Source organism: Drosophila grimshawi, unplaced genomic scaffold (assembly GCF_018153295.1).
Source record: "Drosophila grimshawi isolate 15287-2541.00 unplaced genomic scaffold, ASM1815329v1 contig_44, whole genome shotgun sequence".
Lineage (NCBI taxonomy): Eukaryota > Metazoa > Arthropoda > Insecta > Diptera > Drosophilidae > Drosophila > Drosophila grimshawi.
In genome coordinates this window covers 13,781,877-13,808,835 of record NW_025063240.1, presented here as the reverse complement: position 1 = coordinate 13,808,835, position 26,959 = coordinate 13,781,877, and the positions used below count along the sequence as shown (strand labels likewise).

General features: G+C 40.2%; 6 protein-coding genes across 17 annotated transcripts in view; 5 read left to right on the top strand and 1 right to left on the bottom strand.

The window, feature by feature from the left end:
- LOC6558541 (serine/threonine-protein kinase mig-15) overlaps positions 1-12,240 on the top strand; it is a 39,677-nt gene extending 27,437 nt beyond the window's left edge. For 7 of the 10 annotated variants that reach the window (XM_032742808.2, XM_032742815.2, XM_032742812.2 and 4 more), the window contains 9 exons: positions 4,334-5,263; positions 7,187-7,333; positions 9,314-9,940; positions 10,035-10,190; positions 10,277-10,444; positions 10,524-10,673; positions 10,743-10,877; positions 10,951-11,025; positions 11,092-12,240. In XM_032742808.2, the coding sequence (XP_032598699.1) occupies positions 4,334-5,263; positions 7,187-7,333; positions 9,314-9,940; positions 10,035-10,190; positions 10,277-10,444; positions 10,524-10,673; positions 10,743-10,877; positions 10,951-11,025; positions 11,092-11,265 (2,562 nt within the window). In that variant the 3' untranslated portion in view covers positions 11,266-12,240. The remainder of the gene's footprint in view (positions 1-4,333; positions 5,264-7,186; positions 7,334-9,313; positions 9,941-10,034; positions 10,191-10,276; positions 10,445-10,523; positions 10,674-10,742; positions 10,878-10,950; positions 11,026-11,091) is intronic. The other 3 variants (XM_032742817.2, XM_032742816.2, XM_043215551.1) reach the window with 2 other exon arrangements.
- A 1,351-nt stretch (positions 12,241-13,591) lies between these two features.
- LOC6557878 (60S ribosomal protein L8) lies at positions 13,592-14,817 on the top strand. The gene is made up of 3 exons (XM_001984293.3): positions 13,592-13,660; positions 13,849-13,988; positions 14,062-14,817. The coding sequence occupies exons 2-3, from the start codon at positions 13,851-13,853 to the stop codon at positions 14,692-14,694; spliced, it is 771 nt and encodes a 256-aa protein (XP_001984329.1). The 5' UTR covers positions 13,592-13,660; positions 13,849-13,850; the 3' UTR covers positions 14,695-14,817.
- Positions 14,818-15,427: 610 nt separating this feature from the next.
- On the top strand, positions 15,428-21,707 carry LOC6558919 (protein daughter of sevenless). Of its 2 annotated transcripts, none has more exons than XM_001984294.2 (7): positions 15,428-15,595; positions 18,080-18,449; positions 18,526-19,268; positions 19,323-19,440; positions 19,534-19,786; positions 19,854-20,466; positions 20,542-21,707. In XM_001984294.2, the coding sequence occupies exons 1-7, from the start codon at positions 15,530-15,532 to the stop codon at positions 21,103-21,105; spliced, it is 2,727 nt and encodes a 908-aa protein (XP_001984330.1). In that variant the 5' UTR covers positions 15,428-15,529; the 3' UTR covers positions 21,106-21,707. The 2 variants fall into 2 exon arrangements, with proteins under 2 accessions (XP_001984330.1, XP_032594850.1); XM_032738959.2 differs by having other exon boundaries at positions 15,459-15,595; positions 18,080-18,431; positions 18,523-19,268.
- A 662-nt stretch (positions 21,708-22,369) lies between these two features.
- On the top strand, positions 22,370-23,678 carry LOC6557930 (enkurin). The gene is made up of 2 exons (XM_001984295.3): positions 22,370-22,536; positions 22,599-23,678. The coding sequence occupies exons 1-2, from the start codon at positions 22,443-22,445 to the stop codon at positions 23,432-23,434; spliced, it is 930 nt and encodes a 309-aa protein (XP_001984331.1). The 5' UTR covers positions 22,370-22,442; the 3' UTR covers positions 23,435-23,678.
- Positions 23,643-26,237, bottom strand: LOC6558757. 2 transcript variants are annotated; one of them, XM_001984296.3, is made up of 4 exons: positions 26,177-26,237; positions 24,793-25,818; positions 23,886-24,730; positions 23,643-23,817 (listed from the first exon to the last, which is right to left on the bottom strand). In XM_001984296.3, exons 1-4 carry the CDS (start codon positions 26,214-26,216, stop codon positions 23,665-23,667), a joined length of 2,064 nt encoding a protein of 687 aa, XP_001984332.1. In that variant the 5' UTR covers positions 26,217-26,237; the 3' UTR covers positions 23,643-23,664. The 2 variants fall into 2 exon arrangements, with proteins under 2 accessions (XP_001984332.1, XP_043071418.1); XM_043215483.1 differs by lacking the exon at positions 26,177-26,237 and having other exon boundaries at positions 24,793-25,434; positions 25,482-25,516.
- A 19-nt stretch (positions 26,238-26,256) lies between these two features.
- On the top strand, positions 26,257-26,862 carry LOC6557754 (acyl-coenzyme A thioesterase 13). The gene is made up of 2 exons (XM_001984297.3): positions 26,257-26,343; positions 26,468-26,862. The coding sequence occupies exons 1-2, from the start codon at positions 26,257-26,259 to the stop codon at positions 26,819-26,821; spliced, it is 441 nt and encodes a 146-aa protein (XP_001984333.1). The 3' UTR covers positions 26,822-26,862.
- Positions 26,863-26,959: the final 97 nt, after the last annotated feature.

Below are 26,959 nucleotides of genomic sequence, written 5' to 3'. Positions count from 1 at the left end.
TGATCTCTTTTGCTTTTTCAGTGGTCATTTCTATGTAATTTATTATAATCTTAGTTTTGTGAAAATATCTTATTTTCTTTATTTCTTCGGTATTTCCTTTTATAAATTCTATTTGATGGTTATAATTATTTAATGGTCTTTCTGTGGTTTGAATGCAATTTTGATTATCTTCGTTTGCGCTATGTATTGTTGCTGCTATGCTGTCTTGAGCATTCCCCATGAAATTTTCTTCTACGTTATTTTCTTCTGTTTTAATTCTTGAAAGTGCATCAGCTACGTAGTTTTCTTTGCCTGGTATGTATTTGATTTCATAATCGTATTCGTTTAGTCTTATTTTCCACCTTTGTAACTTCATGTTTGGCTCTTTTATGTTGTTTAGCCATATAAGAGGTTTGTGATCGCTAAGTATTTCAAAATTTCTGCCAAATAAGTATGATCTGAAATTTTTCGTTGCCCATATTATTGCTAATAATTCTTTTTCTATCGCTGAATATTTTATCTCATGCTCGTTTAAAGTTCTACTAGCATAACATATTGGTTTGTGATCCTGTGATAAAACTGCTCCTAACGCATAATTACTAGCGTCTGTAGTAAGTGAGAATTTTTTCTTGAAATCCGGATATACTAATATTGGGTCTGATGTTATGAGTAATTTTAATTTCTCAAAGGCTTCTAAGTATGTTATTTCTTTTTCGTTAACTTTTGCTCCTTTCTTTAGCTTTATTGTCATTGGTTTCACAACTTTTGCGAAATTTGGTATGAATTTCCTGTAAAATCCACATAATCCTAGGAATCTTTTGATTTCTTTTGGGGTCTTAGGGATTGGAAATTTTTTAATGGCTTTTATTTTGATTGGGTTAGGTTTTATTCCTTCCGTTGTTATTATATGTCCTAGAAATTCAGTTTCTTTTTTCATGAATTCGCACTTATCTAGTTGTAGTTTTAGATTTGCTTCTCTGAGCTTTCTAAAAACTTTCCTTAACGCTAATATGTGTTCTTCCAATGAAGTGGAATACACTATTATGTCATCCATGTAAACTAGACAATTTTTGTTAATTAAGTCTCCTAAAAGATTGTTCATACAACGCTGAAAGGTTGCTGGTGCATTTTTCAAGCCAAATGGCATTCGCGTATATTCGAAATGTCCTGCTTTGGTTGAGAATGCTGTTTTTGCTATTGATTTTTCGTCCATCTGAATTTGATGAAATCCTTTAGCCAAATCGATTGTTGTGAAATATTGACATTTTCCTAATTTGTCTAATATTTCATCCATTACAGGTATGGGAAATTTATCGCTTACTGTTTTTTCGTTAAGGGTGCGATAGTCTACTACTATTCTATATTTTCTCTTTCCTGATGCATCTTCTTTTTTTGGTACTATCCAAATAGGAGAACAATAAGGTGAATTAGATGGTCGTATAATACCTTGTTGCATCATTTCTTTCATTTGCTTGTTAACTTCGTCATCAAAGGTTTGTGGATATTTATATGGTTTCTTATAACAGGGGTCCTCATTTTTTGTATTGATAACGTGTTTTACAGTATTTGTGAAAGTCAAATTGTCACTCTCTTTATACTGAATATCGCTAAATTCAAACAAAATGTTTGTTAACGTGGCTTTTTCTTCTGTATTTAGGTGTTCTAATCTAAACTGATTGCTTTCCACTAATTCGTTTTCCAATGCGTATGCTGTATGTATATCTTTTATTAGTAGTGGGTCTTTATATTCTTCTTCCTTATTTTCGTTATTATATTTAAATAAAAATTGAAAATTATTAAGTTTAACAAATTCGTCTTCGTAATTGATCACGCTTCTACAATCCTTAAGGAACGTTCGGCCTAAGAGGATGTCAAAATTTTTGGAAAAATTATGTATGTAAAACTTCTGATCTGTTGGACACAGTTTGCTAGGGGCTAATGATATGCTGGTATTTAATTTTATTTCTCCACTTATGGTTTGACAAGTAATATTCTCTTTAAAAGTTGGGTAATTAAAGAAATTTTTATTCATCATATTTATTGATGACCCTGTATCTATTAAGCATCGCATTTGTTGGTTATTCATAATTATTCTTATGAATGGGGTTCTGTGTTTGTTTCCGAGGCTGTTTGATGAACATTTTCTGCCCATTCCATTTTTGATTGTCCACTATTACTAGGTCTTTGTCTTTTAGTGGGTTGGTTAGGTGGTCTGGTATTGTTACAATCTGATTGATAATTAATTGGGTTTTGCATTCTGCCTTGATTTAATTTTTGTTGATATTCGTTATACAATTGTTTATTGACCATTGGTTCGTTTTGTGAATTTTGATTTCTATAATTTGTATTATAATTTTGTTGATTCCTGAAACTCTGATTATAATTTGGGTTGTAATTTGATTGAGTTTTTGGATAATATTTGTTATTATTTTTATTGTAATGGGTGTTATTTGCAGATTTTGGGTTTTCTGGTATGCGGTCTTCGTATAAACCTAATTCTTGGGCTACTGCTTTTAATTTATCGGTTGTTGGTATATCATATCTGGCTAACTGCATGTATAGCCTGTCTGGTAGTCTTTTATGTATAACATCTCTAACCGTATTTTTTAATGCATTTGAGTACAATGTTTTATTTTCTGCATTATTTTCTATTACTAACTTATTTAATATTACAAAGGATTTTTGCTCGAGTTCTTCGAGGAACTTACGGATACTTCCACCAAAATATGTGTTGTAGACTCTTCTCAGTAGCTCCTCACAAGGTGTTTGGGTCTTGAAAGTGGAGATCAGTACGCTTCGTAGTGCTCCCCAATCTCCTGGTAGGTGCCTCAGCGATGTCCTCATTGCATCTCCCTCTAACTGCATTTGGATCGCGCTGTACATAATCAGTTTTTGTTTTGCGTCCACGCTTGGGAAGAGTTCCATAATAAAATCGATCCTTCCAATAAAGGCTCCTAGCTCGTCCGTTTCTCCATTGAAGATTGGCACTTGGCGGATTTGCCCGAGTGCTTGGTTTAATTGTGTCTCCAACATCATTTTATTATTATTTTATTTTTTTTTTTTTGTTTTGAGTTTTGAAAGTTTGTTTGAGAAAAAATTCTTTGTCGTCTGTCTCGCGTTTTACTTTTTAGAAAAAAGTTTTTTAAGGATCACGAGGTCCTTATGCGGATAACAGTTTTTATCGCGGAACACTAGTACGTTTTCCTGTGATAGGACCACGACGTTTCACAAAAAAAAATTAGCTGTTATCCTACCGGCTGCGCCAATTGAAAGTCGGACAACGGTTTAGAATAAAAAAATATAATTTTATTGAAAACACGACTTCTTACTTTTGAGTACAAAATGTGACTGCTTACTATTGAGTACAAAATGTGACTGCTTACTATTGAGTACAAAATGTGACTAACTTAATTACTGAATGTGCTGCTTTATATGGATATTCTTTTCGTCGTCCAGCGTGGGAACTGCTGAGTTGACAAATGCAGCGTGATCGTAACTTCTTCACTCAGTTGCGCGTTTTTCGGTTGGCAACTGAACTGTTATTATTTGCAGCATCAGCTATTTTGCTTGCAGCTGGGTACGGGTGTATATGTGAGTGTTTGTTTGTTTATGTCTGGCTTGTGCGTGTGTGTGTGTGTGGACATGAGAGATCCATGTGATCTGAATATGTCACTATATATATTTAGTTCTACAATTTTCGATTTACTTTCAAAAATGATTTTCGGTTTTAACTTTTGTATGTTTTGTATGAAAATGATATATGCACTGGTGCAATAGAATGTTTACACGGGCACATTCCATCTACATACTCGAGAGCTGGAAAACAGTCGATGACAAATGAATCGAAAACAAATGAATATCGATTAACTAATATGTAATAGAAACAGATAATGTTGTCAGATCGTTTTCCAGCTTTAATAATTTCATAAATGCATATACATATTGTGTATAGATAATATATCAAAGGTAGGCGTCGAAGAAGTGCATCCGACTGGTTTCAGAACTTGACATTATATATTTGTATATTTATGTATTGTAAACACACCTTTGCACCACTACGTGCATTACTATCCACCCTTCCTCCCCACAAGCAAATACAAATACCCAGAATATCTCATAAAAATCAATATTATATGGAATGCAATGCAATCAGAGAATTCATGAAAAACTTTCCATGCTACAAGCGGTTTTTTTTTGTTGTATACCCTGGGCAAGAAACAAATTTAGACTGTAGAAATGTAATGCAACCGAAACCTAACAACAATTCTTCTCTTGCGCTGTTACTCACAACTACAACAATTATTTGTACAACAACAACAACGACAACCACATCTACATGAACAACTGTAAACAGAAATTAGAACAAAACGTAAATCGCTTACAAAAATCCGCTTCCACCTCGCATGCGCCAAAGAGAGCCGAAGACGCGAAACTCTTACGCGACTGGGACTTTGATAAGTTCTTTCCCAAGAGACCCAATGGTGCTGGCGCTGGCAGCAGCAGCAGCGGCAGCAGTAGCAGCACCACAGCCAGCCTCAGTCGCAGCTCGCATTTGAGCACACTGAAAGTGGAGGCGAAGCTGCAGCGAGCCAGTGTCGCGGAGGCCATAGCACGTCCCGTGCCCAAAGGCTATCAGCCGCTAAAAGGCGCCAGTTCCACGGCTGGGGTCAACATTGCCAAAGAGCGCAGCAGCTCCACACAGCAGCAGCAGACGCAGCCACAGCAGCAGCACAAGCGACAGGAGTCTGACTCAAAGTTGCCCAGTTTTGTGCGTGGCTTTCGGCGCGAGAATTCCGATTTTTTCCCGTTAACAAAACGCCATTCGGCTGTGCTCAGTGGCAGCGTCGCTGCCAACAATGCCAGCGCTGCCTCTGCTCAGCTGCAGTCGCCACAACTTGTGCAGCAGCAGCGCGCGAGTGCCATGTACCAAAGGAACAGCATTTACAACAGCAGCAGCAGCAGTAAGGAGAACAGCACGCTGACAGCAGCTGGCGCCGCTGTTGCTGTTAATAAGACCAAAGCAACGTCCACTGCCAGCAGCAACAAAGCAGCCGCAGCAACAGCAAAAACAACAGCAGCAGCAGCGCTCACAAAGTCCAACTGGGTCAATTTTGATTTTCTGCGTCCGCGTCGCGAAAAGACTGAGTCTGTCATTGTGCTGCAGAATGCAGCGGCGCGTGCGCAGCAACATCAGCAGCAGCAGCAACAACAACAGCAAACGCTACAGCTACAGCCACAGCCACAGCAACAACAACAACAACAGCAGCTACAGCCGCAGCAGCAGGTAAACGTTCTCAGCTCGCACGCATCAAAAAAAAAAAAAAGAATACAAACAAACAAAAAGAACAAAGCATCAGATGAAAAAAAAAACTATTCAAATATATATCGTTCATTTATTGTGTTTTGTCTTGGCGCCAGAAACGTAAACCAAACCAAACTACTTGAAAACAAAATCACAAAAAAAATAAAACCAAAAATAAAAAAAAGAGAAACCAAGCGTAATGCAAATAAAATTTACCATTTGGCTAGAATTCCGATACTCACCGCCACACACCCACCAACAAACACACACTCACACACACACATATATGTATCGCTCGCTCTCTCTCTTTCTATATATATATATATCTTTTACTCGCATCTCAATCTGCACTCCATTTCTCTGTTGTTTGATCTCACCTGACAGCGCCCACGCTGCTGTTTACACATGTACAAACAAGCCGCATACTGTTAATAACATTGCACTAACAGCTCGTAAATATAAGTGATATTTGACAGCAAATTATAATAATCGAAAATTCGCTGAGTGTACTTATTATGTATGCTGTTTTCTCTCTCTTTCCTATCTTTGCTCTGACCATCCCAGGCATGTTTACTATTATTATTATTATTTCATTTGCATCTGGTTTTCTCATCAGAAACATCAACTAATTCTAAATGGTAACATATAACATTCATAATAATATAAGTAATACGCATAACTCACCACTTAGTGCCATTTGCGGTCTGCTTCGAAAGTCACTAAACGATATTTAAATGCTGTTTGAATTATAACAACTTGACTTATTATGCATAATACAAACGCATCTTGGTAGACGGTCAAATATCGAAGTATTTATCCAATAATAAAGGTGTTTTACCATTCGATGTATATAATATTACCATCAAAATAAAAACAAAAGTATCGAATGCTAATGAGATGCTAAAATTGAAAAGAAAAATCACATAGCAGGCTTAACTTTTAAGCTTATTGTACCGTATCTGTAAATAACGTGATTACCTCAGGGTGAAATTAGCTTAAAATTGATATTATGTAGGAAATAAGCTGAAAATAAACCAAAATGTATTATAATTCAATTAAAAATAATGGTTAGAAATATGTTTGGTAAAAGTTAATTTTCATATGGAAAAATTAGTTTGAGATATACCAATGTTTAGAATGATTTACCCAAGACCGAGTAAAAAATGCTTTTAAATATTTGTTGCTTCGCTTTGCCCGAAATTCATTCATTAGCTCAAAATTGTTTTAAAGCTTTTAAATTATGCGGAATTCGAAAAGTTTGTTGGTTTGGTTAGCCTACAGTTCAAATTGTTAATTGAATTAAAAGCCATCCTCAAGTTTTCTGATGTTTGCAAATTGAGCAACGTTTTTGCCTGCTGTGCAGAAAATAAAAACCACCTCCCCCCTCGAGAAAGTTGTGCTAAACAAAACTAAACTAATTTTAAGTGCTTTGTACTCCTCTTCCCAGCACTACTGTTCAAACAGCACTGAGTGCTCTAGCTTTAAAGCAATTTTGAAACAAAAAAAGAAAAAACTTTATGTTTTAGTTTGTAAGCTTTTTTTTAGTGTTACAACGTTGAATAGAAGAATTTGTAGGCGTCTCCAGTATCCTTAAGTATCTCATTGGCATTCATTTTGCTTTCTCTTTGAGTCTGTCTCTATTTGTCTATCTGTTTTATGACTCCTTCAATTTGTTGTTTATTCATTACTTTTTGTTGTATTACCTTTTCAAAAAAAAAAACAAAAAAACAAAAAAAAAAAAGCATTTATAACCCATTTGACTCGTTTTAATTTCATTTCCAAATGTTTTGTTTCTCAAATTTATTACGTCCATTTTAAACTTTTGATTGCAAACTTTTCTCATATGCATTTAAACGTAATTTCTCTCCCTCTCTCTTTCTCCATTTCCTTCTCTCCCTCTGACAGAATCGCGGGGTAGCTGGCAGCGGCGCTGGTGGGGACAACAGTGGCCTTGGCACACCCGGCACCCGGACCAGCAGCGTTCTGCCCGATCTACTCAGCCAGGCATCGCCGGCAACGCCGCCGCGCCACGATAAATCATCCAGTGAGGAGGTGAGTAGCGCTTCAGTCGTCGTCCCATTATTAATACCCCTATTATTATTTATCTCAACCGATTCGATTTTTCATTGTGTGTTTTGTGCGTTCAACTCAACTCAGCGTTTTCGAGTTGCCAGTTTTTGTTATTTGTTTTCTTTTTTTTTTTTGTTATCTGTCCTACGCATAATCAAAGAAAGAAAAAAATACCAACTATTAATCAAGAGTCATGCATCGTTTTTAATGTCATTTGCAAATTCTTTTGCCCTTGTGGGTTGCAGTAAAAAAAAGTAAATGGAGCAATCTCTCACGAAATCAAATGAATTTTTGCTTTTCAAGCACTTTGTGTTTTCACAGTTGTTGGAAAAATAGATACGTTTCAAATGTTTCGCATAAGAAACGTATTGTAGTAAAAATATCCTTTTTGTTTTGTTTCCTATATGTTTAATACGTTTTGTGCCTTAAACAAAATTATACTGACTTATTCAAAATTGCCTAACCCCCTCCCTTAAATGTGACTAATCCAAAAGAATATCTTAGCATAAACATTTTTCTTTGACGTGGAGCAAAGTTCATTATGAAGAGCGCGTAACGAAAGCAAAAATTATCCATGCAAATAAATTACATACATCTAACTAAATTGGTCGAGAATTTCCAAAAAAAAAATATAAAAAAATAAACCCGAAATAATTGAAAATTACAAAATGTGCATGCAAGTTGAGTTGCAGCTTTTATAAGTGCATGTTGTTTTTTTTTTAATGAATCAAACCAAATGAATTTTTAAATTTAACCAAATTAAAAAAAAAACCGTTACAAACACTTTCTTCTTCTTAATTGTGCTTTGTCTTTCCGCAACGTTTGAGCTGATGGCCACTACGATATATTCTAACAAATTACAAAATACAAATCAATTACAAACAAACCAAAATTTACAATAGTAAGTATGAAAAACAACAAACATCAAAAAGCAATAGTTTTCAAACACCAACCAAAACAAAAAAAATACTCTTTCTAAAAATCTAAAAAAAAAAAAACGTATACCAACTCCCAACAACTACCAAACTTTTGTGAATAGTTTTACTTTTTCCAAACAACAATCTTATTTAATTTGTATATATGTGTCATGTGTTATTGTACATACTCTTAAATGTGCAGGGCTTCTTCAAGTACTCAACTCAAATTATACAGTATCGCACCAGGAATGCCTTTTGTTTTAGCTATCTCTTGTACATAAATACATATTTCCAATATATTATTATTATTATTTGCTAGCGAAATGCACCAATGCGTTCCACTGTGTTCGCTCTCTACTTCTTTCTCTCTCTCTCTCTTTCTGTCTCTGTCGCTCTACCATTCATATTGTGTGTTGCATAGCAGGCAGCTTCATGTCACTGTCACTAACATTTCGTTTTGTCAGCAGCGCTGTTAACGCACTGTACATATAACAGACACGCAGAGGGCAATGATCCTCATAAAACCTGTATTCTCATTCTTATTGTTTTTCTACACACGCAGACACACACACACACTTATACACCACACACAAATCAATATAAACTTTTTGTTAAAGATTTTTTTTACCATTGGCCTCCGGGGAAAGACTAATCACATTTTATTTAACTTATATTATTGTTAACATTTTACACTCATTTCTTAGCTCTGCAAGCATATTTTTGGCTATTGTTTAATTAATTTATTTTTTTAATCGTCGCTAGCATAAGCAGCACTCAATATTTAACCACCCCCACACACACACACTCACATACACACACACAAACAAACACTGCCTACCAATTCCCACTCAGCATGTTTAATTTATTAATGAATTTATTTTGTTGACAACTCGAAGACTAATTGAAATTTTTTCTTGCACTTTTTCTATTTTCTTTTCTCTTTAATTACAAATACAAAACAAAACAAAAACCAAAAAAAAAAAAAAAAACAAATCCAAACAAATATAAATCAAACAATCAATCAATCAATCAATCAAATATAAAGTATCAAGCGGCCATTAGTTCATCCGTGCATTCCACGCCATCGAAATCGTTTATCGCTAGCAGCAGCAGCGCCGCCGGAGGCGTCGCCGTCGGCGTTGGCGGCCACGGTCATGGCGGCGGCAGCGTTGTCGGTGGTGTAATTATTAGCACAAATAATTCACCACAATCAACCATATCGCTGGCCTCATCGACATCGAATTCGCGCCAAAATTCGCCAAAGAATTCGATTAGTAAAACGCGTTCTTCCAGCAGTATTACTAATTTATTGCATAAATCTGCTTCTTCCTCCTCCGCGAACATTCACCACCTGACGCCCTGCTCGTCAACATCGAATGCGTCCGCCATCTCGTCACACTTGCCACCGCACGCTTATGCGTTGCAACAGAAACAACGCAGTTTTCTCACCTTCGGCTTCGGTGCCGGCGGCTCGGGTCCGACCCGTCGGGAGTCGACCGTCAATGTGAATGTGACGCCCACATCGCACGAGGTGGCCAACGATACGCCCGAGATACGTAAGTATAAGAAACGCTTCAACTCGGAGATTCTGTGCGCCGCGCTCTGGGGCGTCAATTTACTGATTGGCACCGAGAATGGACTCATGCTGCTCGATCGTTCCGGTCAGGGCAAGGTACGTGCCAATAATCGAATAACTAATAAGGACATTAAGGACACCCATTAATCTCCCCTCTTCTTTCTTTCGCTTTCGTTTCGTGTGTGAACAGGTCTATCAGCTTATCTCGCGTCGCCGTTTCCAACAGATGGAGGTGCTAGAGGGCCAAAATATATTGGTTACCATATCCGGTAAAAAGAATCGGGTGCGCGTCTATTATTTGTCCTGGCTGAAGTCTAAGATCTTGCGCACCGATGGACTCTCCGATGTAAGTTGAATGTCGGTAAAAAACTGTACGCGATTGTAATACTAATTTTTGCTTTCATTTCGCTTTTGTTTATTAAATTCGTACAGCAAGTGGAGCGTCGCAATGGTTGGATAAATGTGGGTGATCTACAAGGTGCTGTACATTTTAAGATTGTCAAATACGAGAGGATTAAGTTCCTAGTGATTGCATTAAAAGACTCAATTGAAATTTATGCATGGGCGCCCAAACCATATCACAAATTTATGGCATTTAAGGTGATTTCAATAAGTATTCGATTGGAATATTCTTACTAATATATATATATATATATGAAATATTTGAATATATGTTTAGAATTTTGGTGAACTGGAACATCGCCCCCTTTTGGTCGATCTCACAATTGAGGATCAGTCGCGACTGAAAGTGATTTACGGTTCCGCCGAGGGTTTCCATGCAGTTGATTTAGATTCGGCTGAAGTATACGATATATATCTTCCTAAGCATGTAAGTGGTGCCGCATGCCATACAACTACTGATTGGATATATCCAGTAAATGCGAAATTCCAACCACAGACTCAGGGTGCAATCATTCCGCATTGTATTGTGGCGCTTCCAAATTCAAACGGTATGCAACTATTGCTGTGCTATGACAATGAAGGCGTCTATGTGAACACTGGCGGACGTGTATCCAAGAACATTGTGCTGCAGGCAAGTGACAAACAACGATAATGATAAAACTTCGATTTTAATCAATCTCTTTTTCCCCTCTCTCATTTTACAGTGGGGCGAGATGCCCACTTCGGTGGCCTACATTGGCACTGGACAGATTATGGGCTGGGGCAATAAAGCAATAGAGGTGCGCACTGAATGTGTTTCTTCAGAATCGAATTAGAAATAATCCAATATTCACTTTACACCTCAGATACGTTCCGTTGAAAGCGGCCATTTGGATGGTGTGTTTATGCACAAGAAGGCGCAGCGCTTGAAATTCCTTTGCGAGCGCAATGACAAAGTATTCTTCAGCAGTGCCAAAGGTGCTTCCTCGTGTCAAATCTACTTCATGACGCTCAACAAGCCGGGCATGGCCAATTGGTAATTGGTTAAATGAATAACTAACGAACCACACCCTTCCGTAAAGAACTTGGCAACTCTGATCCATCGATGATCCAACATTCAAAACAACAAAAAACATTTTCTTCTTATTTTACAAGCTATAAAACAGCTACAAAAAATATCTAAAGAGAACGTTTACAAACCCACTCTCGCACACACACACACACACACACCTTAGCTCGTATAAGTAAAAAGTTCATAATTCTTAAGTGAGATCGTTCTATACACACACACACACACACACAGACACTCTCACACACACACTCGTAAACATGTGCTTATGAAATTTAACCCAGGAGAACGTTTCAATTAGTAAATGTGCTATGTATAAATGTTACTCATCAATTGGAGTGCACAATTTTAAAACGGGCGTTAAAATAATGTATTTAAAACGAAAAAGAAATGCAAAAAGATAATGGAAAAGCTCACTCGACGAGGTTTTTTTTTTTTGCATTAGAAGAACAGAATTAGGAACGAGATGAACGTCATATAAAAGTTGTTTATTCGTAACCGATACTTTTTGACGAGGAGACAGACATAGACAGATATATATGTATAATGAAGATTACATAACTAAATCGCAATTAATTTGTACTATGCACACGTACACTCCACACACACACCCACACACAGCCACACCCACAGAACTTATACACACAGCAATTTCATTTCAAATGTCATTTTTAAAAATTGTGTGCATTGTTGTTTTCTACTTATTATAATTCGCCTACAAGTTAAACTTAAGTTAACAAGCAAAAGCAACGCAGCAAAAGCGAAAGAAAATTATCGAATTGTGTGAGAGATAAAAATATGCAATTTGTTGATTGATCTTTGACACACAAAAGATATCGGTAACAATCTATTAGATATTGATTTGTGCGTTTCGAGCTAGTGCTAAAGAGCAAAGCAACATTTACATTTATATCACCAATATATAAAATAATGTCTCTGTATGCTCATTTTTATGAAAAGAAAAGAAAAAGAAAAAAACAACAAAACAAAAAGCGCCATTGTAAAAACTAAGTGATAAAAACAAGCAAGTAAATAATATTATAAATGAGAGCTGAACAAAACAAAATGTTATTAGAAAACGCCGCAACAATTATGATTGATGGATATGTGTAAAATAAACAACAACAAACAAAAAACCAGAAAGCAACACAAACAACAACCACAAAAAAGCAAGCAAGCAAGCAAATAACAAATATGCTTAACGAAATTTTGAACCTACTTATGAGACAATTGATTGAGAGTGCATAAAATTATATAATTTAAAATGCGTATGTATGTCAAATATTGAAGACGACAACTAAACTTACATGATTGGAGTGTAATTCGATGAACCTAGTTAAGCTGCATTTTTTACTGAACTTTTATACAGAACTTAAAAAACAAAACACAAAAAACAAAAAAAAAAAAAAAACGAAAAGAAAAAGAAAGCAATGAAACGAAATTCTATAAAAAGCTAGCATGTTAAAATTGAAAATTCCTCAATTAGAGACGATAATAACGATGATGATGATGATTGATGATAATTATGAACTCGCTTGTGTGCTGTGCATTTTCTTAGTGTCTACTATTGTTTTGTTTCTTTCTCATCACGATTCCTGTGTGTGTGGTCAAGTTTTAAGCTTAATTAATTAAAATGGCTACGTTGCAATATACATACACATTCTTTCTCTATAACATTCTGTCGATCGGCACACAACAAAACAAACAAAATACAACTTGCAATACATATTTACATACATATGTCAAATTATGCTGGCAGCCAAAATGCTGAAATATTATGAATTATTCTTCCCTTGTTTTGTGTTGTTTTCTCATGTGCGTCCCTCCCTAAGCAAAAATTATGAAAAGAAAAGAAAAAAAAAAACAAAAAATGATTGAAACACCTACCCGTCTCAATAAAAAATATTTAAAATATTGTTTGTTTTTGTGTTATAAAAGAAAATAAATGTATACCCCAATGACCCCCCTCTCCCCATATTTAATAATGTTCTTTAAACAAAAATGCACTAAAATGCAATTAAAAAACCGAATTAGTAATAAAATGCTTACTTTATTTCTAAAATAAAAAAGTAAATTGATGATGATGAAATGAATGTAAATCTAAATCGTAAAAAAATTATATATATAATCTCAAAATTACAAAAAAAAATAAACAAAATCAACTGCAATTCAAACTTGAGTATTTTCGATATCTATGTGTGGGCACTTTTAATCGATTTGCGATACATGCTGCGTATGTCTTACAACACTGAATTGGTACGAACAGCTGACGGAAAACAGCGTGAAGTTGGCAGCGCTGTCTGTCAAAGATTTGACAATTTGTGTGTTTCTTCCTCTTCTCTCTTTTCTTTTTTACCCGAGCATCGGTAGGTGTCGGCTGCTGAAATGTTAATCGAAAAATTAAAAGCCACAGCTGCAACATCCGCAATAAATAATAAACAATATGTTTAGCATAATGACTAAACTTGCACATGCACTCGATATTTGTGATAGATGACAGTGCGGCATAATATGAATCGCAATTAATTGTGTTGTTTCTTTCCTTCTCAAATAGAAATGGGTCGTGTAATTCGTGCACAGCGTAAGGGCGCCGGTTCCGTCTTCAAGGCGCACGTCAAGAAGCGCAAGGGAGCCGCCAAGCTGCGCTCTCTGGACTTTGCCGAGCGCTCTGGCTACATTCGTGGCGTCGTCAAGGTAAGTTTCTCATTTTCTTGAATAATATGGCAACACTGGACTATGCTAACTGATTTTGTTTTGTATATTTCAGGACATCATTCACGATCCTGGTCGTGGTGCTCCTTTGGCCGTCGTTCACTTCCGCGATCCCTATCGCTACAAGATCCGCAAGGAGTTGTTCATCGCCCCCGAGGGCATGCACACCGGCCAGTTCGTCTACTGTGGTCGCAAGGCCACTCTTCAGATTGGCAACGTGATGCCTCTGAGCCAGATGCCCGAGGGTACCATTGTCTGTAATCTGGAGGAGAAGACCGGTGACCGTGGCCGTTTGGCGCGCACTTCGGGCAACTATGCCACTGTGATTGCCCACAATCAGGATACGAAGAAGACCCGTGTCAAGCTGCCGTCGGGCGCCAAGAAGGTGGTGCCATCGGCCAATCGCGCCATGGTCGGTATCGTTGCCGGCGGCGGTCGCATTGACAAGCCCATCCTCAAGGCCGGTCGTGCCTACCACAAGTACAAGGTGAAACGCAACAGCTGGCCAAAGGTGCGTGGTGTTGCCATGAATCCCGTTGAGCATCCCCACGGTGGTGGTAACCATCAACATATTGGCAAGGCCTCTACAGTCAAGCGTGGCACGTCTGCCGGTCGCAAGGTCGGTCTCATTGCTGCCCGTCGTACTGGTAGGATTCGTGGTGGCAAGGGCGATGCCAAGGACAAATAAGCATCGGGGAAGTGGAACTAGTTCCGTCTGATATCGGTAAAATTGTGCTAATTGTATATGGAAATGCTGTATGTGGTCAACATGCAATTGACGCGACGGAATAAAAAATTATTTCTAAACAAATGTCATACATTAGTTGTTGTTCTCTTTACAAAATATTGTTTTATTATGGGTCTAGTAAATTTATGAAACAAAAAATTTGTTTATAGTGAGGCTCCACTGTTTATTAAACGGGATTATCGATAATCCACAAAATGCATTGTGTATATTATCGACTTGCCAATGCGTCGTAAATGTATCGAACGGTGCACATAGCGCCCAACGCAAATTATTTATTTATGTGGATCGAACCATAATTAAATGCACTTGATAAATCAAAATTAAAATTGTATAAACAAATAAATCCAAACAGATCACGACTGATGCTTAACAGCCTCGATAAATGCGGCGAAAATCACAACAGTGACCGATGCTGTTAAGTTTATTTTATGCCTATATTCTGCACAGTGATTTTGTGGCTGTTAAATTCAAATTAGCTTCTCAATTATTGTTTGTCCACATAACAAGCTTATCGCACAACAACATTCGCAATAATTATAAAATTAGGTAATTAAAAAAAATACCAAGCAATACGATCTTTTGATTTGTCGGGAAATTATAGGCGCACGCTGTTAAATAACATTGCAGCACATGTTAAATAATTTTGTATCGCTGTTAGGCTGGTATTCAGATAATGAAAATAAATGCGCGAGTGTTGGTGCGTTGTTGTGAGCGGACGACTGTGAAATAAATAAACGGGAATTTGTTATAAATAATCGCTGCCGATAAATAAACAATGGATAGCACATTTCACGAAGGATGGCTTATAAAATCACCGCCATCCAAGCGCATTTGGCGTGCTGTAAGTTTATTGACCCAAGGGCTAAAAGCAAACCGTATATATATTTGTTTGTGCCATTAGCCTCAATGCAAATACCAAATGGTCAGTCAAATGTGCAATTTGCAAGCTGCAGGCACAGCATACGGTAAAATAGCCAACAACAGCAATAGCAACAACAGCAAGAAATGAGCAGTTAACTGTTTTTTCCGCTCGGTTCCTACACTGAGTCATACAAAGAACGCACCAACCAGTAGCATTTTTTTTCATATATACAATTACGGTCTGTGTGTGTGTGGAAGAGAGTGTGTTAGTGTGTGTGTGTGTGATCATTTGTTGTTGTGTTGTGTGTCCGATAATCATTTTTAATTCATTAATAAGCGGCTGACGGGCTGGGCACGAACTGCATGGCTGATGATATCCGAGTTGGTGTTGTTGTTGCCGCTGATGTTGCTGGAAAAGGCTTCAGAAGTGATTGAAAAGCAAAACAAGCTAAAAACCGCAAACACAAATGTTGTTGCTACAAATTTGTAAATTGTGAATGAGCTTATATATATATTTATATATATATGTATATGTGTGTGTGTGTGCGCGTGTATTTACTGTTACTGTGTATGTTTCGCTTTTAAGGCGTGGGAATATTTTTGTGTGGCTGCATTGAAAAGTTGACGCTTAATTAAATGTTTACCCTGCGCTAACCGTTAAGCGCCGTTGCGTATTAAATTACGCGATCAACAAAGCACGTACGTACGTATGTATTTACATACATATATATATATATACATACATATATCCGATTTATATGTATGCGTGCACATAATAAATAACAATATACATAAACATGTCTATAGGCGATAAGAAGCCACACAGCGCGCACAAAAACAATGACGCACTTGTTGTTGTTGTTGTTATTGTTATTATTGTTGTTGCTGTTTTTTTGTCTTGGTCTATTATTATTATTATTAAGGCAAGCCCTTTTATAGGGGTTATACATGCCATATAGCATATGTCCATCCCCATTCACTCTCTTATACTCTTACTGGGAGTAGTACGATTTCATCACTAAATATGCAACACTTTGTTGATTTATAAATGCATTATGAATCTTGCTATGCATAATTACATCATTAACCACTAGGGTATTTAATATTCGGCTCTTCACTGTTGCTATTATCTTGTTTTGTTTGAATTTTGATGAGCCACAGGGTGCCAATTCGACCATGTTGTGTGTGGCATTATGTTTATTGTTTATAATTGAATTAAGCGTGAAACTGTGCAGACAACAATGCAAATTTGTCTGTCGAAACCCATTAAGAAAAGCGATAGTAGAAACGCATATACCCTAAAATGTTCACAATAATCGCTAAGGCAGAAGATAAGAAATGTATAACGATTCATCTTCGTATTCTGCTGCTGCTGCTGCTGCAACATCCATAAATTATGACCTGTGTGGCAGTGGGGAACAGCAGTGAATCATTCAATTTTCAAATGTATCATCTGCAAAACATAATTCTTGAATCACATAAGTAAGCCAGCAAAGTTCCTCAAATACCCGATGAATAATGGAAGGGTATTTGGCACTGATCTTGGTATTTTTCTACCAATAATTTGGCATTCTTCCAGTTCTTGTCGATCAACAAGAATTTTTATAAAAAAAATAGTAGATTTTCTATTTACTCAATTATAAAACATTTTTCAATCAAGCTTATGGCTTATGGGCAATGTAAACAATTTTAATCAGATTAAAAAGGCATTCGGGCAAATCTGAAAGCTAATCATAACAATTGTTATAGTTTCGATTTTGGAAAAGCTTACAGGGTATATGTCGGTCAAAATCTCTTGACTAAAGCTCTGTCTTTTTATGCCTACAAAGCAGATGGTTTATTGCCAATCAGTAGATCGTGACACATCCGACTTCCGACTTTTTAATGAGCCGCTTAATTCGCGCTTTAAAAACCTGCTTAAAAAACTGAGACTAATTACTTAATGCGTGCAGAAGCTAAGCTGGCGAGAGCAGCACGGCCGTAAAAAACTATAAGGTAGCAATAACAATTTACCTGCACTTATCTTGATGAGCTGCGGTGTAAATAGAAAGAGGTGTAAAGAGGGCTCAGCTCATTGGGGAGTCAACAGACTCGTTGTCTGTCCCCCAGTTCAGCTGTTTGTGTGGCAATGCGAATTGTGGGTGTGGATGTTGGTGTGGTTGTGAACTGCTGATTGCTCAAGAAAATGCCAATGTAAATGCGTTTCGCGGAAAAGCTGTCAGCAACGCCAGCAGCGCAGTAAGCAGCGACGTCAACAGCAAACAAGGCGTCGCTTAGTCACCGCTGCTGATAGTTGCTGCTGCTGGTGCTGCTGTTGTTGTTCGCAGTCATGCAGTGAACGTATCATATCATACATATGTTTACCGACTGACGGTCCAACTATCCAACTGTCCGATTGCCCGTTGACCGTGCGCTTATCGAGTGGAAACTCTTGTTTTTTTTGTGTTGTGTTTTTGTATTACAGCGCTGGCGCCGTCGGTGGTTTACTTTGAAACAGGGCGAGATACCGGAGCAGTTTTGCCTTGAATATTATACGGATCAATATTGCCGCAAGCTGAAGGGTGTCATAGATCTGGATCAATGCGAGCAAGTCGATTGCGGTCTGCGTCTCGAGAATCGCAAACAGAAATTTCAGTATATGTTCGATATTAAGACGCCAAAGCGCACATATTACTTGGCCGCCGAGACGGAAGCGAGCATGCGCGACTGGGTGAACTGCATCTGTCAGGTGTGCCATCTGCATGACACCAAGCAATCCAATGAGCTGCCACTGGGCGCCACAGCAACATCCACAGCAGCAGCAGCGGCCGCAGCAGCAGCGGCCGCAGCAGCAGGTAAGTGCACAAAAGAAACCAATCATTTAAAACTCGTTGCAAGCACTTTCACTTTAACCACTTTTCCATTTTCCAGATGATAATCGCAGTGCACAGCAGCACACCAGTTCCAGCGGCGCTTTGAGCAACTCCACCCAGAATACAACAACGACATCGCTGCACTCCTCGGCGGGCACGACGGCCAGTTCGCTGCTGCGTCGTCCGGTGGTCATCGATCAGCAGCCGCAGAGCTCGACCAACAATAACTCGGATTCGGTCTATGTGAATACAGACTACAATAATCGAGAGACATTGCTATGCGATGCGCACTTTGATCAGCAACAGTTGCTGTTGGCGGCACAGCAACAGCCGCCGCCGTCGCCTGCCACAGCGCTCTATTTGAATCAAAGCGCGCTGATTCAGGCTCAGGCACAGGCAGCAGTCGCCGAGCAACAACAGCAACAACAACAACAGCAGCAGCAGGCTCAGGCTCAAGCAGCTGCCGCTCGGCTTGCGATCAATGCGAATGGAGTTGTGCGTAAGCTGCCCGAGCATTTGGTGCTAACACAGCAGACTCTGTCGGAGGCCATGGCACAGCAACAGCAACATGGCAGTGTACAGGCTTCACCAGCTCTAAGCACCGCCTCCGGGCCGTATATACCCATTAGTGAGTGCTTTACGGGCAGCCCCAAATTGTTGCTAGACAGTCATGCCAGTGCGGCGGGTGCTCTGAACAATTTGGATCCCAAATTCTATGATACGCCGCGAAGTCACAACAACATTGGTCTCAACCTGACCAACGATCAATCCTATTCACCCAAAATAACTAACTGCAGCTTGGTAAGTTTCTCAACTATTTGAAAAATTGCAATCACTAATTGCTGGACATTACAGCAACAAATGGCGAATGCCAGCAGCAAGCAGCGCAGTCAACGTTCCGATTCCGACTCGGAGAGCGTTTTCACTGATGATGACGAGTGGACGCATCCGTTGCCGCTACGCGAGAATGTTGGTGAGTCAAGAAAATGGTTATGATTATGAATTCATATAATATATGGACTCGGAGATGAAGATTTTCACAATTCTCCCTCTCTATCTATTATAGATCGCAGCACACGTCCCTCGGATAGCTCCATTGAAAATGAGTCCTTTGTGCTGACCTATTCGCAGCGCTTCTCCAAAATGCCTGAAGATGGTGTTGCCTTGGCGACCACAGCAGTTGACAAGCACTCAAAGCAACCGGGTACAATATCAGCAACAGCAGCGGATGGTGCTGGTGAGCATTACACGCTGGAGAGATTAGCCAAGGTGTTGAAGAACAAAAATAATCTCATACTGGACTTTAAGGACAATGAAAAGTATTTATTATTTAGATTGCAGCTGAAGTAAGAGTCTTTTGTTTAATCAGTCGCTTTTATTTATTAGATTGCCACGTGACCTGCCGCAGCTGTCGGATACGGAGAACACATCGCCAGCGATTGTGGCATCGGCTCGCCATGCCAATTCGTCGTTGATCGAAGAGAGCTATGACATTCCACGCTCGCATCAGTTGCCCTATTGCAATGTGGGGCAGCTGTTGAATGAGCGACCCGTCACCAGTCCGCACAACACCAATCCCATTGCGGCCTCCACGCCCAACCTTATGGCAGATGCATGCGCTAGTGCTCTACCCAATCTCTGTCAGAATGCGCCCCATCCAACGCCGGCAGCCAGTTCACCGACCAGTGCTCGCACCCTTCCACGCCAACATTGTTATACAAATGCAGCGCCCACCAGAATGGAGGGTACTGTATTCCGCTACGATTTTATTGAGCAGGCCGATTGCCCGCCAGTTAATCGCAAGCTGAAGCCGAAGGTGGGCCATCTGCCGCCGGAGGCGACGCATAAGTCCAGCGTTGAGGACAGGCCGCCGGAGGAGTTTCCTGCCAAGCCGCCAGTTGGTGCTATGGAGCAGGTGATCAGCAAATTGTACAACACAAAGCTGCAGTCTTGTGGGCCGCCCAGCGTGGATCGGAAATGTAAACCAAATGCCTACAAGGTGAGCGTTCTAGTTGCTACAATCCATATATATCCATTATATGCCAAACTAACTGTTAATATTATCGATTTGCAGATGGGCTCCTCGGCCACAATGTCGCCGGCAACGCGGCGGTCTTCAGGTGCACCGCTTTCGATGGTGCTGCCACATGAGACCGATGTGCATTCGCCGGCAGCTGCTGGCTATTTCCATGAGACGCGCACCCTGCCCCGCCAGCAACATCGACAGCATCCCAACAGCCCGGGCAGTCAATCAGTGCAGCATCAGCGCACCGCCTCCGCAGCAGCAGCCATGACATCACCAACACCGTTGGTGGCAGCCAGCGTTGCTGCGGCACATAAGCAAAACCCGAATGCAATGCAGCAACTGCCGGAGCACAAGCTGCAATACTTTGATCTAGATGTGACCAACAAACCGCCGATGCTGAATCGCCAAAGCATGAGCGTTGGCAATCTCTATTCCCAGGGCGGCGGCGGACTGAGCAGTGTGCGTCTGGGTGCAACGGATGCGGCCTCGGTGCGTGTTCCAGTGCAAAGTAGCGTTGTCTACAACTTTGTTGACTTTGTCAAGACGGAGGCGTTTAAGCGCGTACGTGAGGAACGCAACAAGGAGAGCAGCGAGAGCGGTGGCAACAAATGAGCAACACTTTCCATGATAGCCACGACTCACATTCACAGTCGTTATTCGGATATGTTTTAGTGCCTACAAATGCTCTCTAAACAGTGCAATTTTCTAAGTGGCTTTGACATTCATAATTCATACACATATATAAAAAAAACGGTAAACACTCATACATACACACACACACACTTACACTTCCACTTCCACATCCATATACAAATACATATATATATATATATCTATACATTTTAATTACATAGCGAATAAGTTAGTGTTATCCTAAGAGCATATTTGTGCTTTTTAACCACTGCTGTATGCGTCTCTCACAAAAGATGTTTTGTCTTTTTATATTGTGCTTCCAATTTCCAAAATTTGACCACAGCTAATCAGTGTAAAAGCCTTGCGATCAAAGCATGTTTAACGTTTTTAAGTGCTGTTTTATATGTACGTATACACCGGCTCACACACGAACACACACACACACAGAAGCTATTTATATACACCACGAATTTTTTATGGTAACGAATTATATACAATTTTATTAGTATTAAGCGTAACTCGTGTGCGACACAAGCTGTAGCTTGATATTGTGCTTTAATAAATCAACATTTATAGAACTACTTTCTGCGCAAGCTTGTTATTATTTATGGGGTAAACAATACCAATCTCAGAAAATCTGAAGACTTAATGCACACTTTTAGGATGAAATAATAGGCTAGGATAATTGCTTCACAGGAAACTGGTAGTCGCAAATCCGAAAAATATAGCAATCGGAAGATTTAATGCATAATTTTAGGATGAAATAATAGGCTAGGATAATTGCTTTACAGGAAACTGTTAGTCGCAAATACCAAAAAAATAGCACGCTTTTAGGAATATATAAACGGTTCCGAAAAATAACTCTAACTCGGCCATTTCTATGCAGATTTTTGAAGAATGCGTTTGAATCGCAGGCACCTCCTAATCATTAAATAATTATAGGGTCATCTTGGAATCGAAGCAGGTGAAAATAGGCGAAAGAAAAAGAGTCGAAATTAAAATCCTTGTTTTCTGGGAAACTAAATGGAAAATTTTAAGCAATTCTTTTATTTTTACTACAGCTTTTTGATAAAAAAAAGCATGTTGGCACTTTATTTGTTAGGTAGCTAAAGCAACGTCAACATGTCTAGACGTATTGTAGCAACAGAGTTTTTAAAATTATTTGAAACTTGGCAACCATCAGAAAGTTGTTTTCATAGACACATTTATAAAATTAACTACAAACTAGCATTACAAAATATTTTCAGTACAGTACAGATTTCGCAGCCTTGGATATATTTTGAGTGATAAAAGTTAGCTCTGCTGAAGTAAAGATAATGTCGTTGGTTTATATTACACATCACAACGAGAATATCTTCGACTTGGAGCGCGAGCCCGAAAAGCCGCAGAATTTGTTCGCGAACCCTGATGGTAGGTAAATAGTATATAGTCGATATAGCATTGCGTCGCTATAGTCCACAATATACAACCAGATACAGCGAAGAAAGCCGCCAAATTCTCGAAGGGATTACGCGATCGTCTAAACATGGAGTACAAGAAGCATTCGATGCAGGTTCTTGATGATGGCGTCCGTTTGCTCTCCGATGCCAAAAAGTCCCATCATCGCACTATGGGCTGTGCCCATGTACCGCTCGATCCGCCGTGCGCTTTCCTGCGCAAGAACCAGGGCGTCAAGTGGCGTCGGGAGAATATGCACGTGTGTCCCAAAGGAGAGTCGATGCCGCCATTGCCCGAGATGGGCAAAAAGATGAAGAAAGCGGATATGGTGCCAAATTTCGTTTTGCGCAACATAAAGTGTGCACGGAACACAGTGCGCTGTCCGCCGCCACCACGCTACGTGGATACGCCCGGTGGGACGCGTCAGAATCTGCTCAACTCGGGCATGGTGCCCCAGTTTGTGTGCCGCAAGGACTTTGGCCAAGTGCCCGTTTACATCAAGAAGACGAAGAAATTGATGAATAAATTGCATGTCGATTGCTGCAAGGAGCAGGCGCGTCTCATGGAGATCTGCGGTGGCGTGAAGCCATCAGATTCGCTAGCAGCTATAACTCAACCGATTCGTACCGACAGCACTCCTACAGAAATGCCTGGCATGCGCATCATGGATCAAGCGGAGCGTGATGAAATCCTTGTGGGTTTGCGGGCCCATTTGAATGAGATGACCAAGTCATATCAGTCCATGTCCTTGCTGATTGATAGTGAGAACAAGCGGCAACGCAAGCGCAAACTGGAAAGCGATTTGCGGCAGGTTGAGCAGGATATTCTAATGCTGGAGACCACTCCCATTATCTATGTTTCATTGTATTAAGTTTAATCCTAAAACACACACACATACATTCGCACTAAGTAGAATACTTTCACACACAGTCACACACATAAAAAAAGTGTTTAATATAAATTTAACAGGCATGCTCTAAATTCCGAAACTTGGTCAAATCTGCCAGGTCTCAAAAGAGAATAGCTTAAAAAATAGGTATGCCAAAATAGTAAGTTGCAGATTTAATTTGGGATCGGAATTTAGAGCATCACTGTTCATGTCTATGCATCCCACAGCTCCAAGTTGTATCCTCCATGACAGCAGGGGCAGAGCAGCTGGCTATTCGGGGCATAAAGCTCCATTAGCAGCTGATGCTCCAGCAGCGCCTGGCGACCGCATAGTGAGCAATAGTGTCGCTCCAGCGATGGCTTTAGCTAAACAAATAAAAAGCAATTTATATTAAGGATAGTATAACAGAATCAATGCCATTTCTAATACACACCGGCACATAGGAAACGTTGCATAGCTGCTCAGTTTCCTCAACGGTAATCTTGGGCACATTCAATTTAAGCTGCAGCTCTTCAAAGTGCACCTCCATCTGGGCTAGAAAACGTTTAATGGTCACGTTGAGTGGCTGATCCTTTAGCAGCTGCTGCTCCAGTTGCTGCTTGATGCGAGTACTTTGCGCCAGCATAGACTGCGCTGCTTGCCGCTGAAATGCCGTTAGTTCATCCAAGCTGCTCAAGTATTGCAAACGCAGTCGTATGTGAGTCATAGTTAACATGGCCAGGAGCAGCTGCATTTCGCGCTTGGATTGTTCCAGCGGTTGGTCGTTAAGTTGAACTCGCTGTGCCTGAATAATTCCATCAAGAACATGGTATTTGAGTTGGAGATGCTGATGCTGCGATTCCGAGGCCAACTCATCGAAGGCAAACAAATCGAATGGCGCATAATTCGCGTACTCCTCTAGTTTGATACCGTTAAATATGTCCAATCGCATTTCGACCAATATATCGCTGCAGCTGTTGATGGCCTCGTTGGGCAACAGACATCCGGCAAGCTTAGCAATGGCATCCACTCTTTGCAGCCTGCCCACGCGCACCTGTAGTTGATAACGCAGCAGAGTCGTATTGAGTACATACTCCTTGTTGCGCGTTGAGAGCACAGTCAGTAGATTGTTGTGCGGACTGCTAAACAGGCCAACTGGTTGGAAGTTCTCTGAATCCTTCAACTCAATCGGCTGCATGCTAGCACTCAGCTGACCGGATTTATGGGTGAGCTCAATTCGATATAAGTCTCCACGCGCAGTTGCCAGAGCATAATTCCCATTCTCCAGACTGCAAAGTGCTGTGTGAAATGATAAAATTGTATTAATAATCTAAGCATTTGGATGGGATGAATGAACTTACCAGTGATCTTCATACCACCTGCATGGAGACGTGTCTCAAGCCATTCACCATTCTCCTTCCGTGGCATGCACCAAATCAGCAGATGCGCTGCCTTGCAGCAGACAATGTAGTAGCAGCCGCGTTGCGGACAATGCGTAATCAATGCCTGTTGCAAACCCATGTGATCGGGTCGGAGCCAGAGCGTTTTCACCAGACAGAGGCCCTCCTCTTCGGCGTCATCAAACCTGTACAGATGCACGAGTCCACTGTTGTCGCCAACCAGGAGCAGATCCTTAGAGCTGTGCATGTAACATATGCGATCTAAAAGCGTCTGCAGCTGGCAATGAGCAAGCACAGTGTGGGCGTCGGGGCTTAAGGTCAGAGTCCAAATGCTGCCGGCAGCTGTGCCCAGGACGAGCGCATATTTGCCATCGACTGGACGCCAAGCGAACATTGTTATCCAGCTGCGATCAATAAATGCCTGAAATTGGCGAAATGTTTCGATCTTTGATGCTGGCACTTCATACGGAGGCTGCAACGTATCCCTGAGTGTAGTGGCCACACTAAGACCTTCTCCATAGTGATCCCAGGTCGTCTGCTCCACGCTCTTAGTTAACAAGTCCACGGCTCCGTAGCTGTTCAGCGTGGCCAACAGCATTTGGCCGCCAGGCAGACGCTGCGGTGCTAATCTGGCGGCCATAATCTTTGGCACTGGCACTTCCTCCGAACAGACGGCCGTGTAAGCCGGCTCCAAGCTCAGCTGCTGCATCTCCAGCACATTGCTGCTCTCGTAGATATTCTGGAGATTCACTTTCAGCGACAGATGGTCCAGTGGCCGCTTTTTGTTCGAGCACTTCGCGCTGGCCAGAATGTAGGGGAAGGGCACTTGATATGACGACTTGCTCGTTAGCTCCATGGTGAGCAGCTCCGTTTTGGAGCCAATAAGCGTAATGCAATTGCCATCCGTTGTGTAGGACACGAAGTCGTGCACAGTATCCTGCCTAAGATCATCTTTGGCCAACTGTTCGAATTTCAACGCTATAGCAGCTATGGCAATAGAAAATGTAAATTGTCGAAGATTTAAAAATAGATGGTCAAAGTTCAATTGTCGCGAATTTGGCTTGTGAAATTCGAAAATAAAAAGAAAAGAGCTAAAGTTCTATGAACGAGTAAATTCAACGCAAGCTATACAAATATAAAATGTTAATTTTATTTCTTTTAACATTTCTTTTGGATAATTCGTTCGTTTTCATTATCACATTTAGGCCGGCAGACGCAGACGCGTACAGCGCGAGCACAACAAATGCGTGAAATTCACGTGCCGCAAGCCTAGACACAGTTCACAGCACACACACACACATATATATTTACGAATGAATTGCATTTTAGTTCGTTTCGCACTCACTTTTGTCTTCGCCAGCGCTTGCCTCAGTACCTTTTTTCATTTCAAAGCGAGAAGAACGGCAAAGCAACAGTCACAAAATTATGGCAGCTAAGAGTGGTGTTGAAATGATAAAAAATGTTGCCAAATTTATATCTAAAGGCCCAAATTTTGACCGCGTCACGCAAATGGTAAATGGAGACGAAAAACTCGCATGAAGAACAGCCAAGAAGAACGCAACAAACAGCTGAAGCTGAGTTTCGATATTATATAAGCAAGCCTATCGATAACGCGCCTCATTTGAATTCTTTGCAGGTAAAAATAACAAGCGGCGGCGATGGTAGCGTTGTGGGTGAATTTACTGTGACTGCGGAACATTTGAATCGCTTGGGCTCGCTGCATGGCGGTTTAACGGCTACCATATTAGACAATATAACTACTTATGCACTAATGTCGAAGGGCTCACATCCGGGCGTCAGCTCCTGTTTAAATGTGAGCTATTTGTCGACGGCAAAACCTGGAGATGTGATCGAAGTGGATGCTGTTACTTTGCATGCTGGCCGTAAAATGGCCTACATTGAGTGTGTGCTGCGCAACAAAGCGGATGGTCGAATCATTGCCAAAGGTGGACAGACAAAATTCGTGGACTTTAACAAGTCAGCTGAATAAGCTTTTAGTCATTACATGCAATAAACATCAAATATTAGCAATGTCACTGTTTTATATTGACGTCAACGGCCACTATCGAAATAGCTAAATCCAATTGTTGCGCTATATTTTGATTAATAGCTTATCGATAGTTGACGC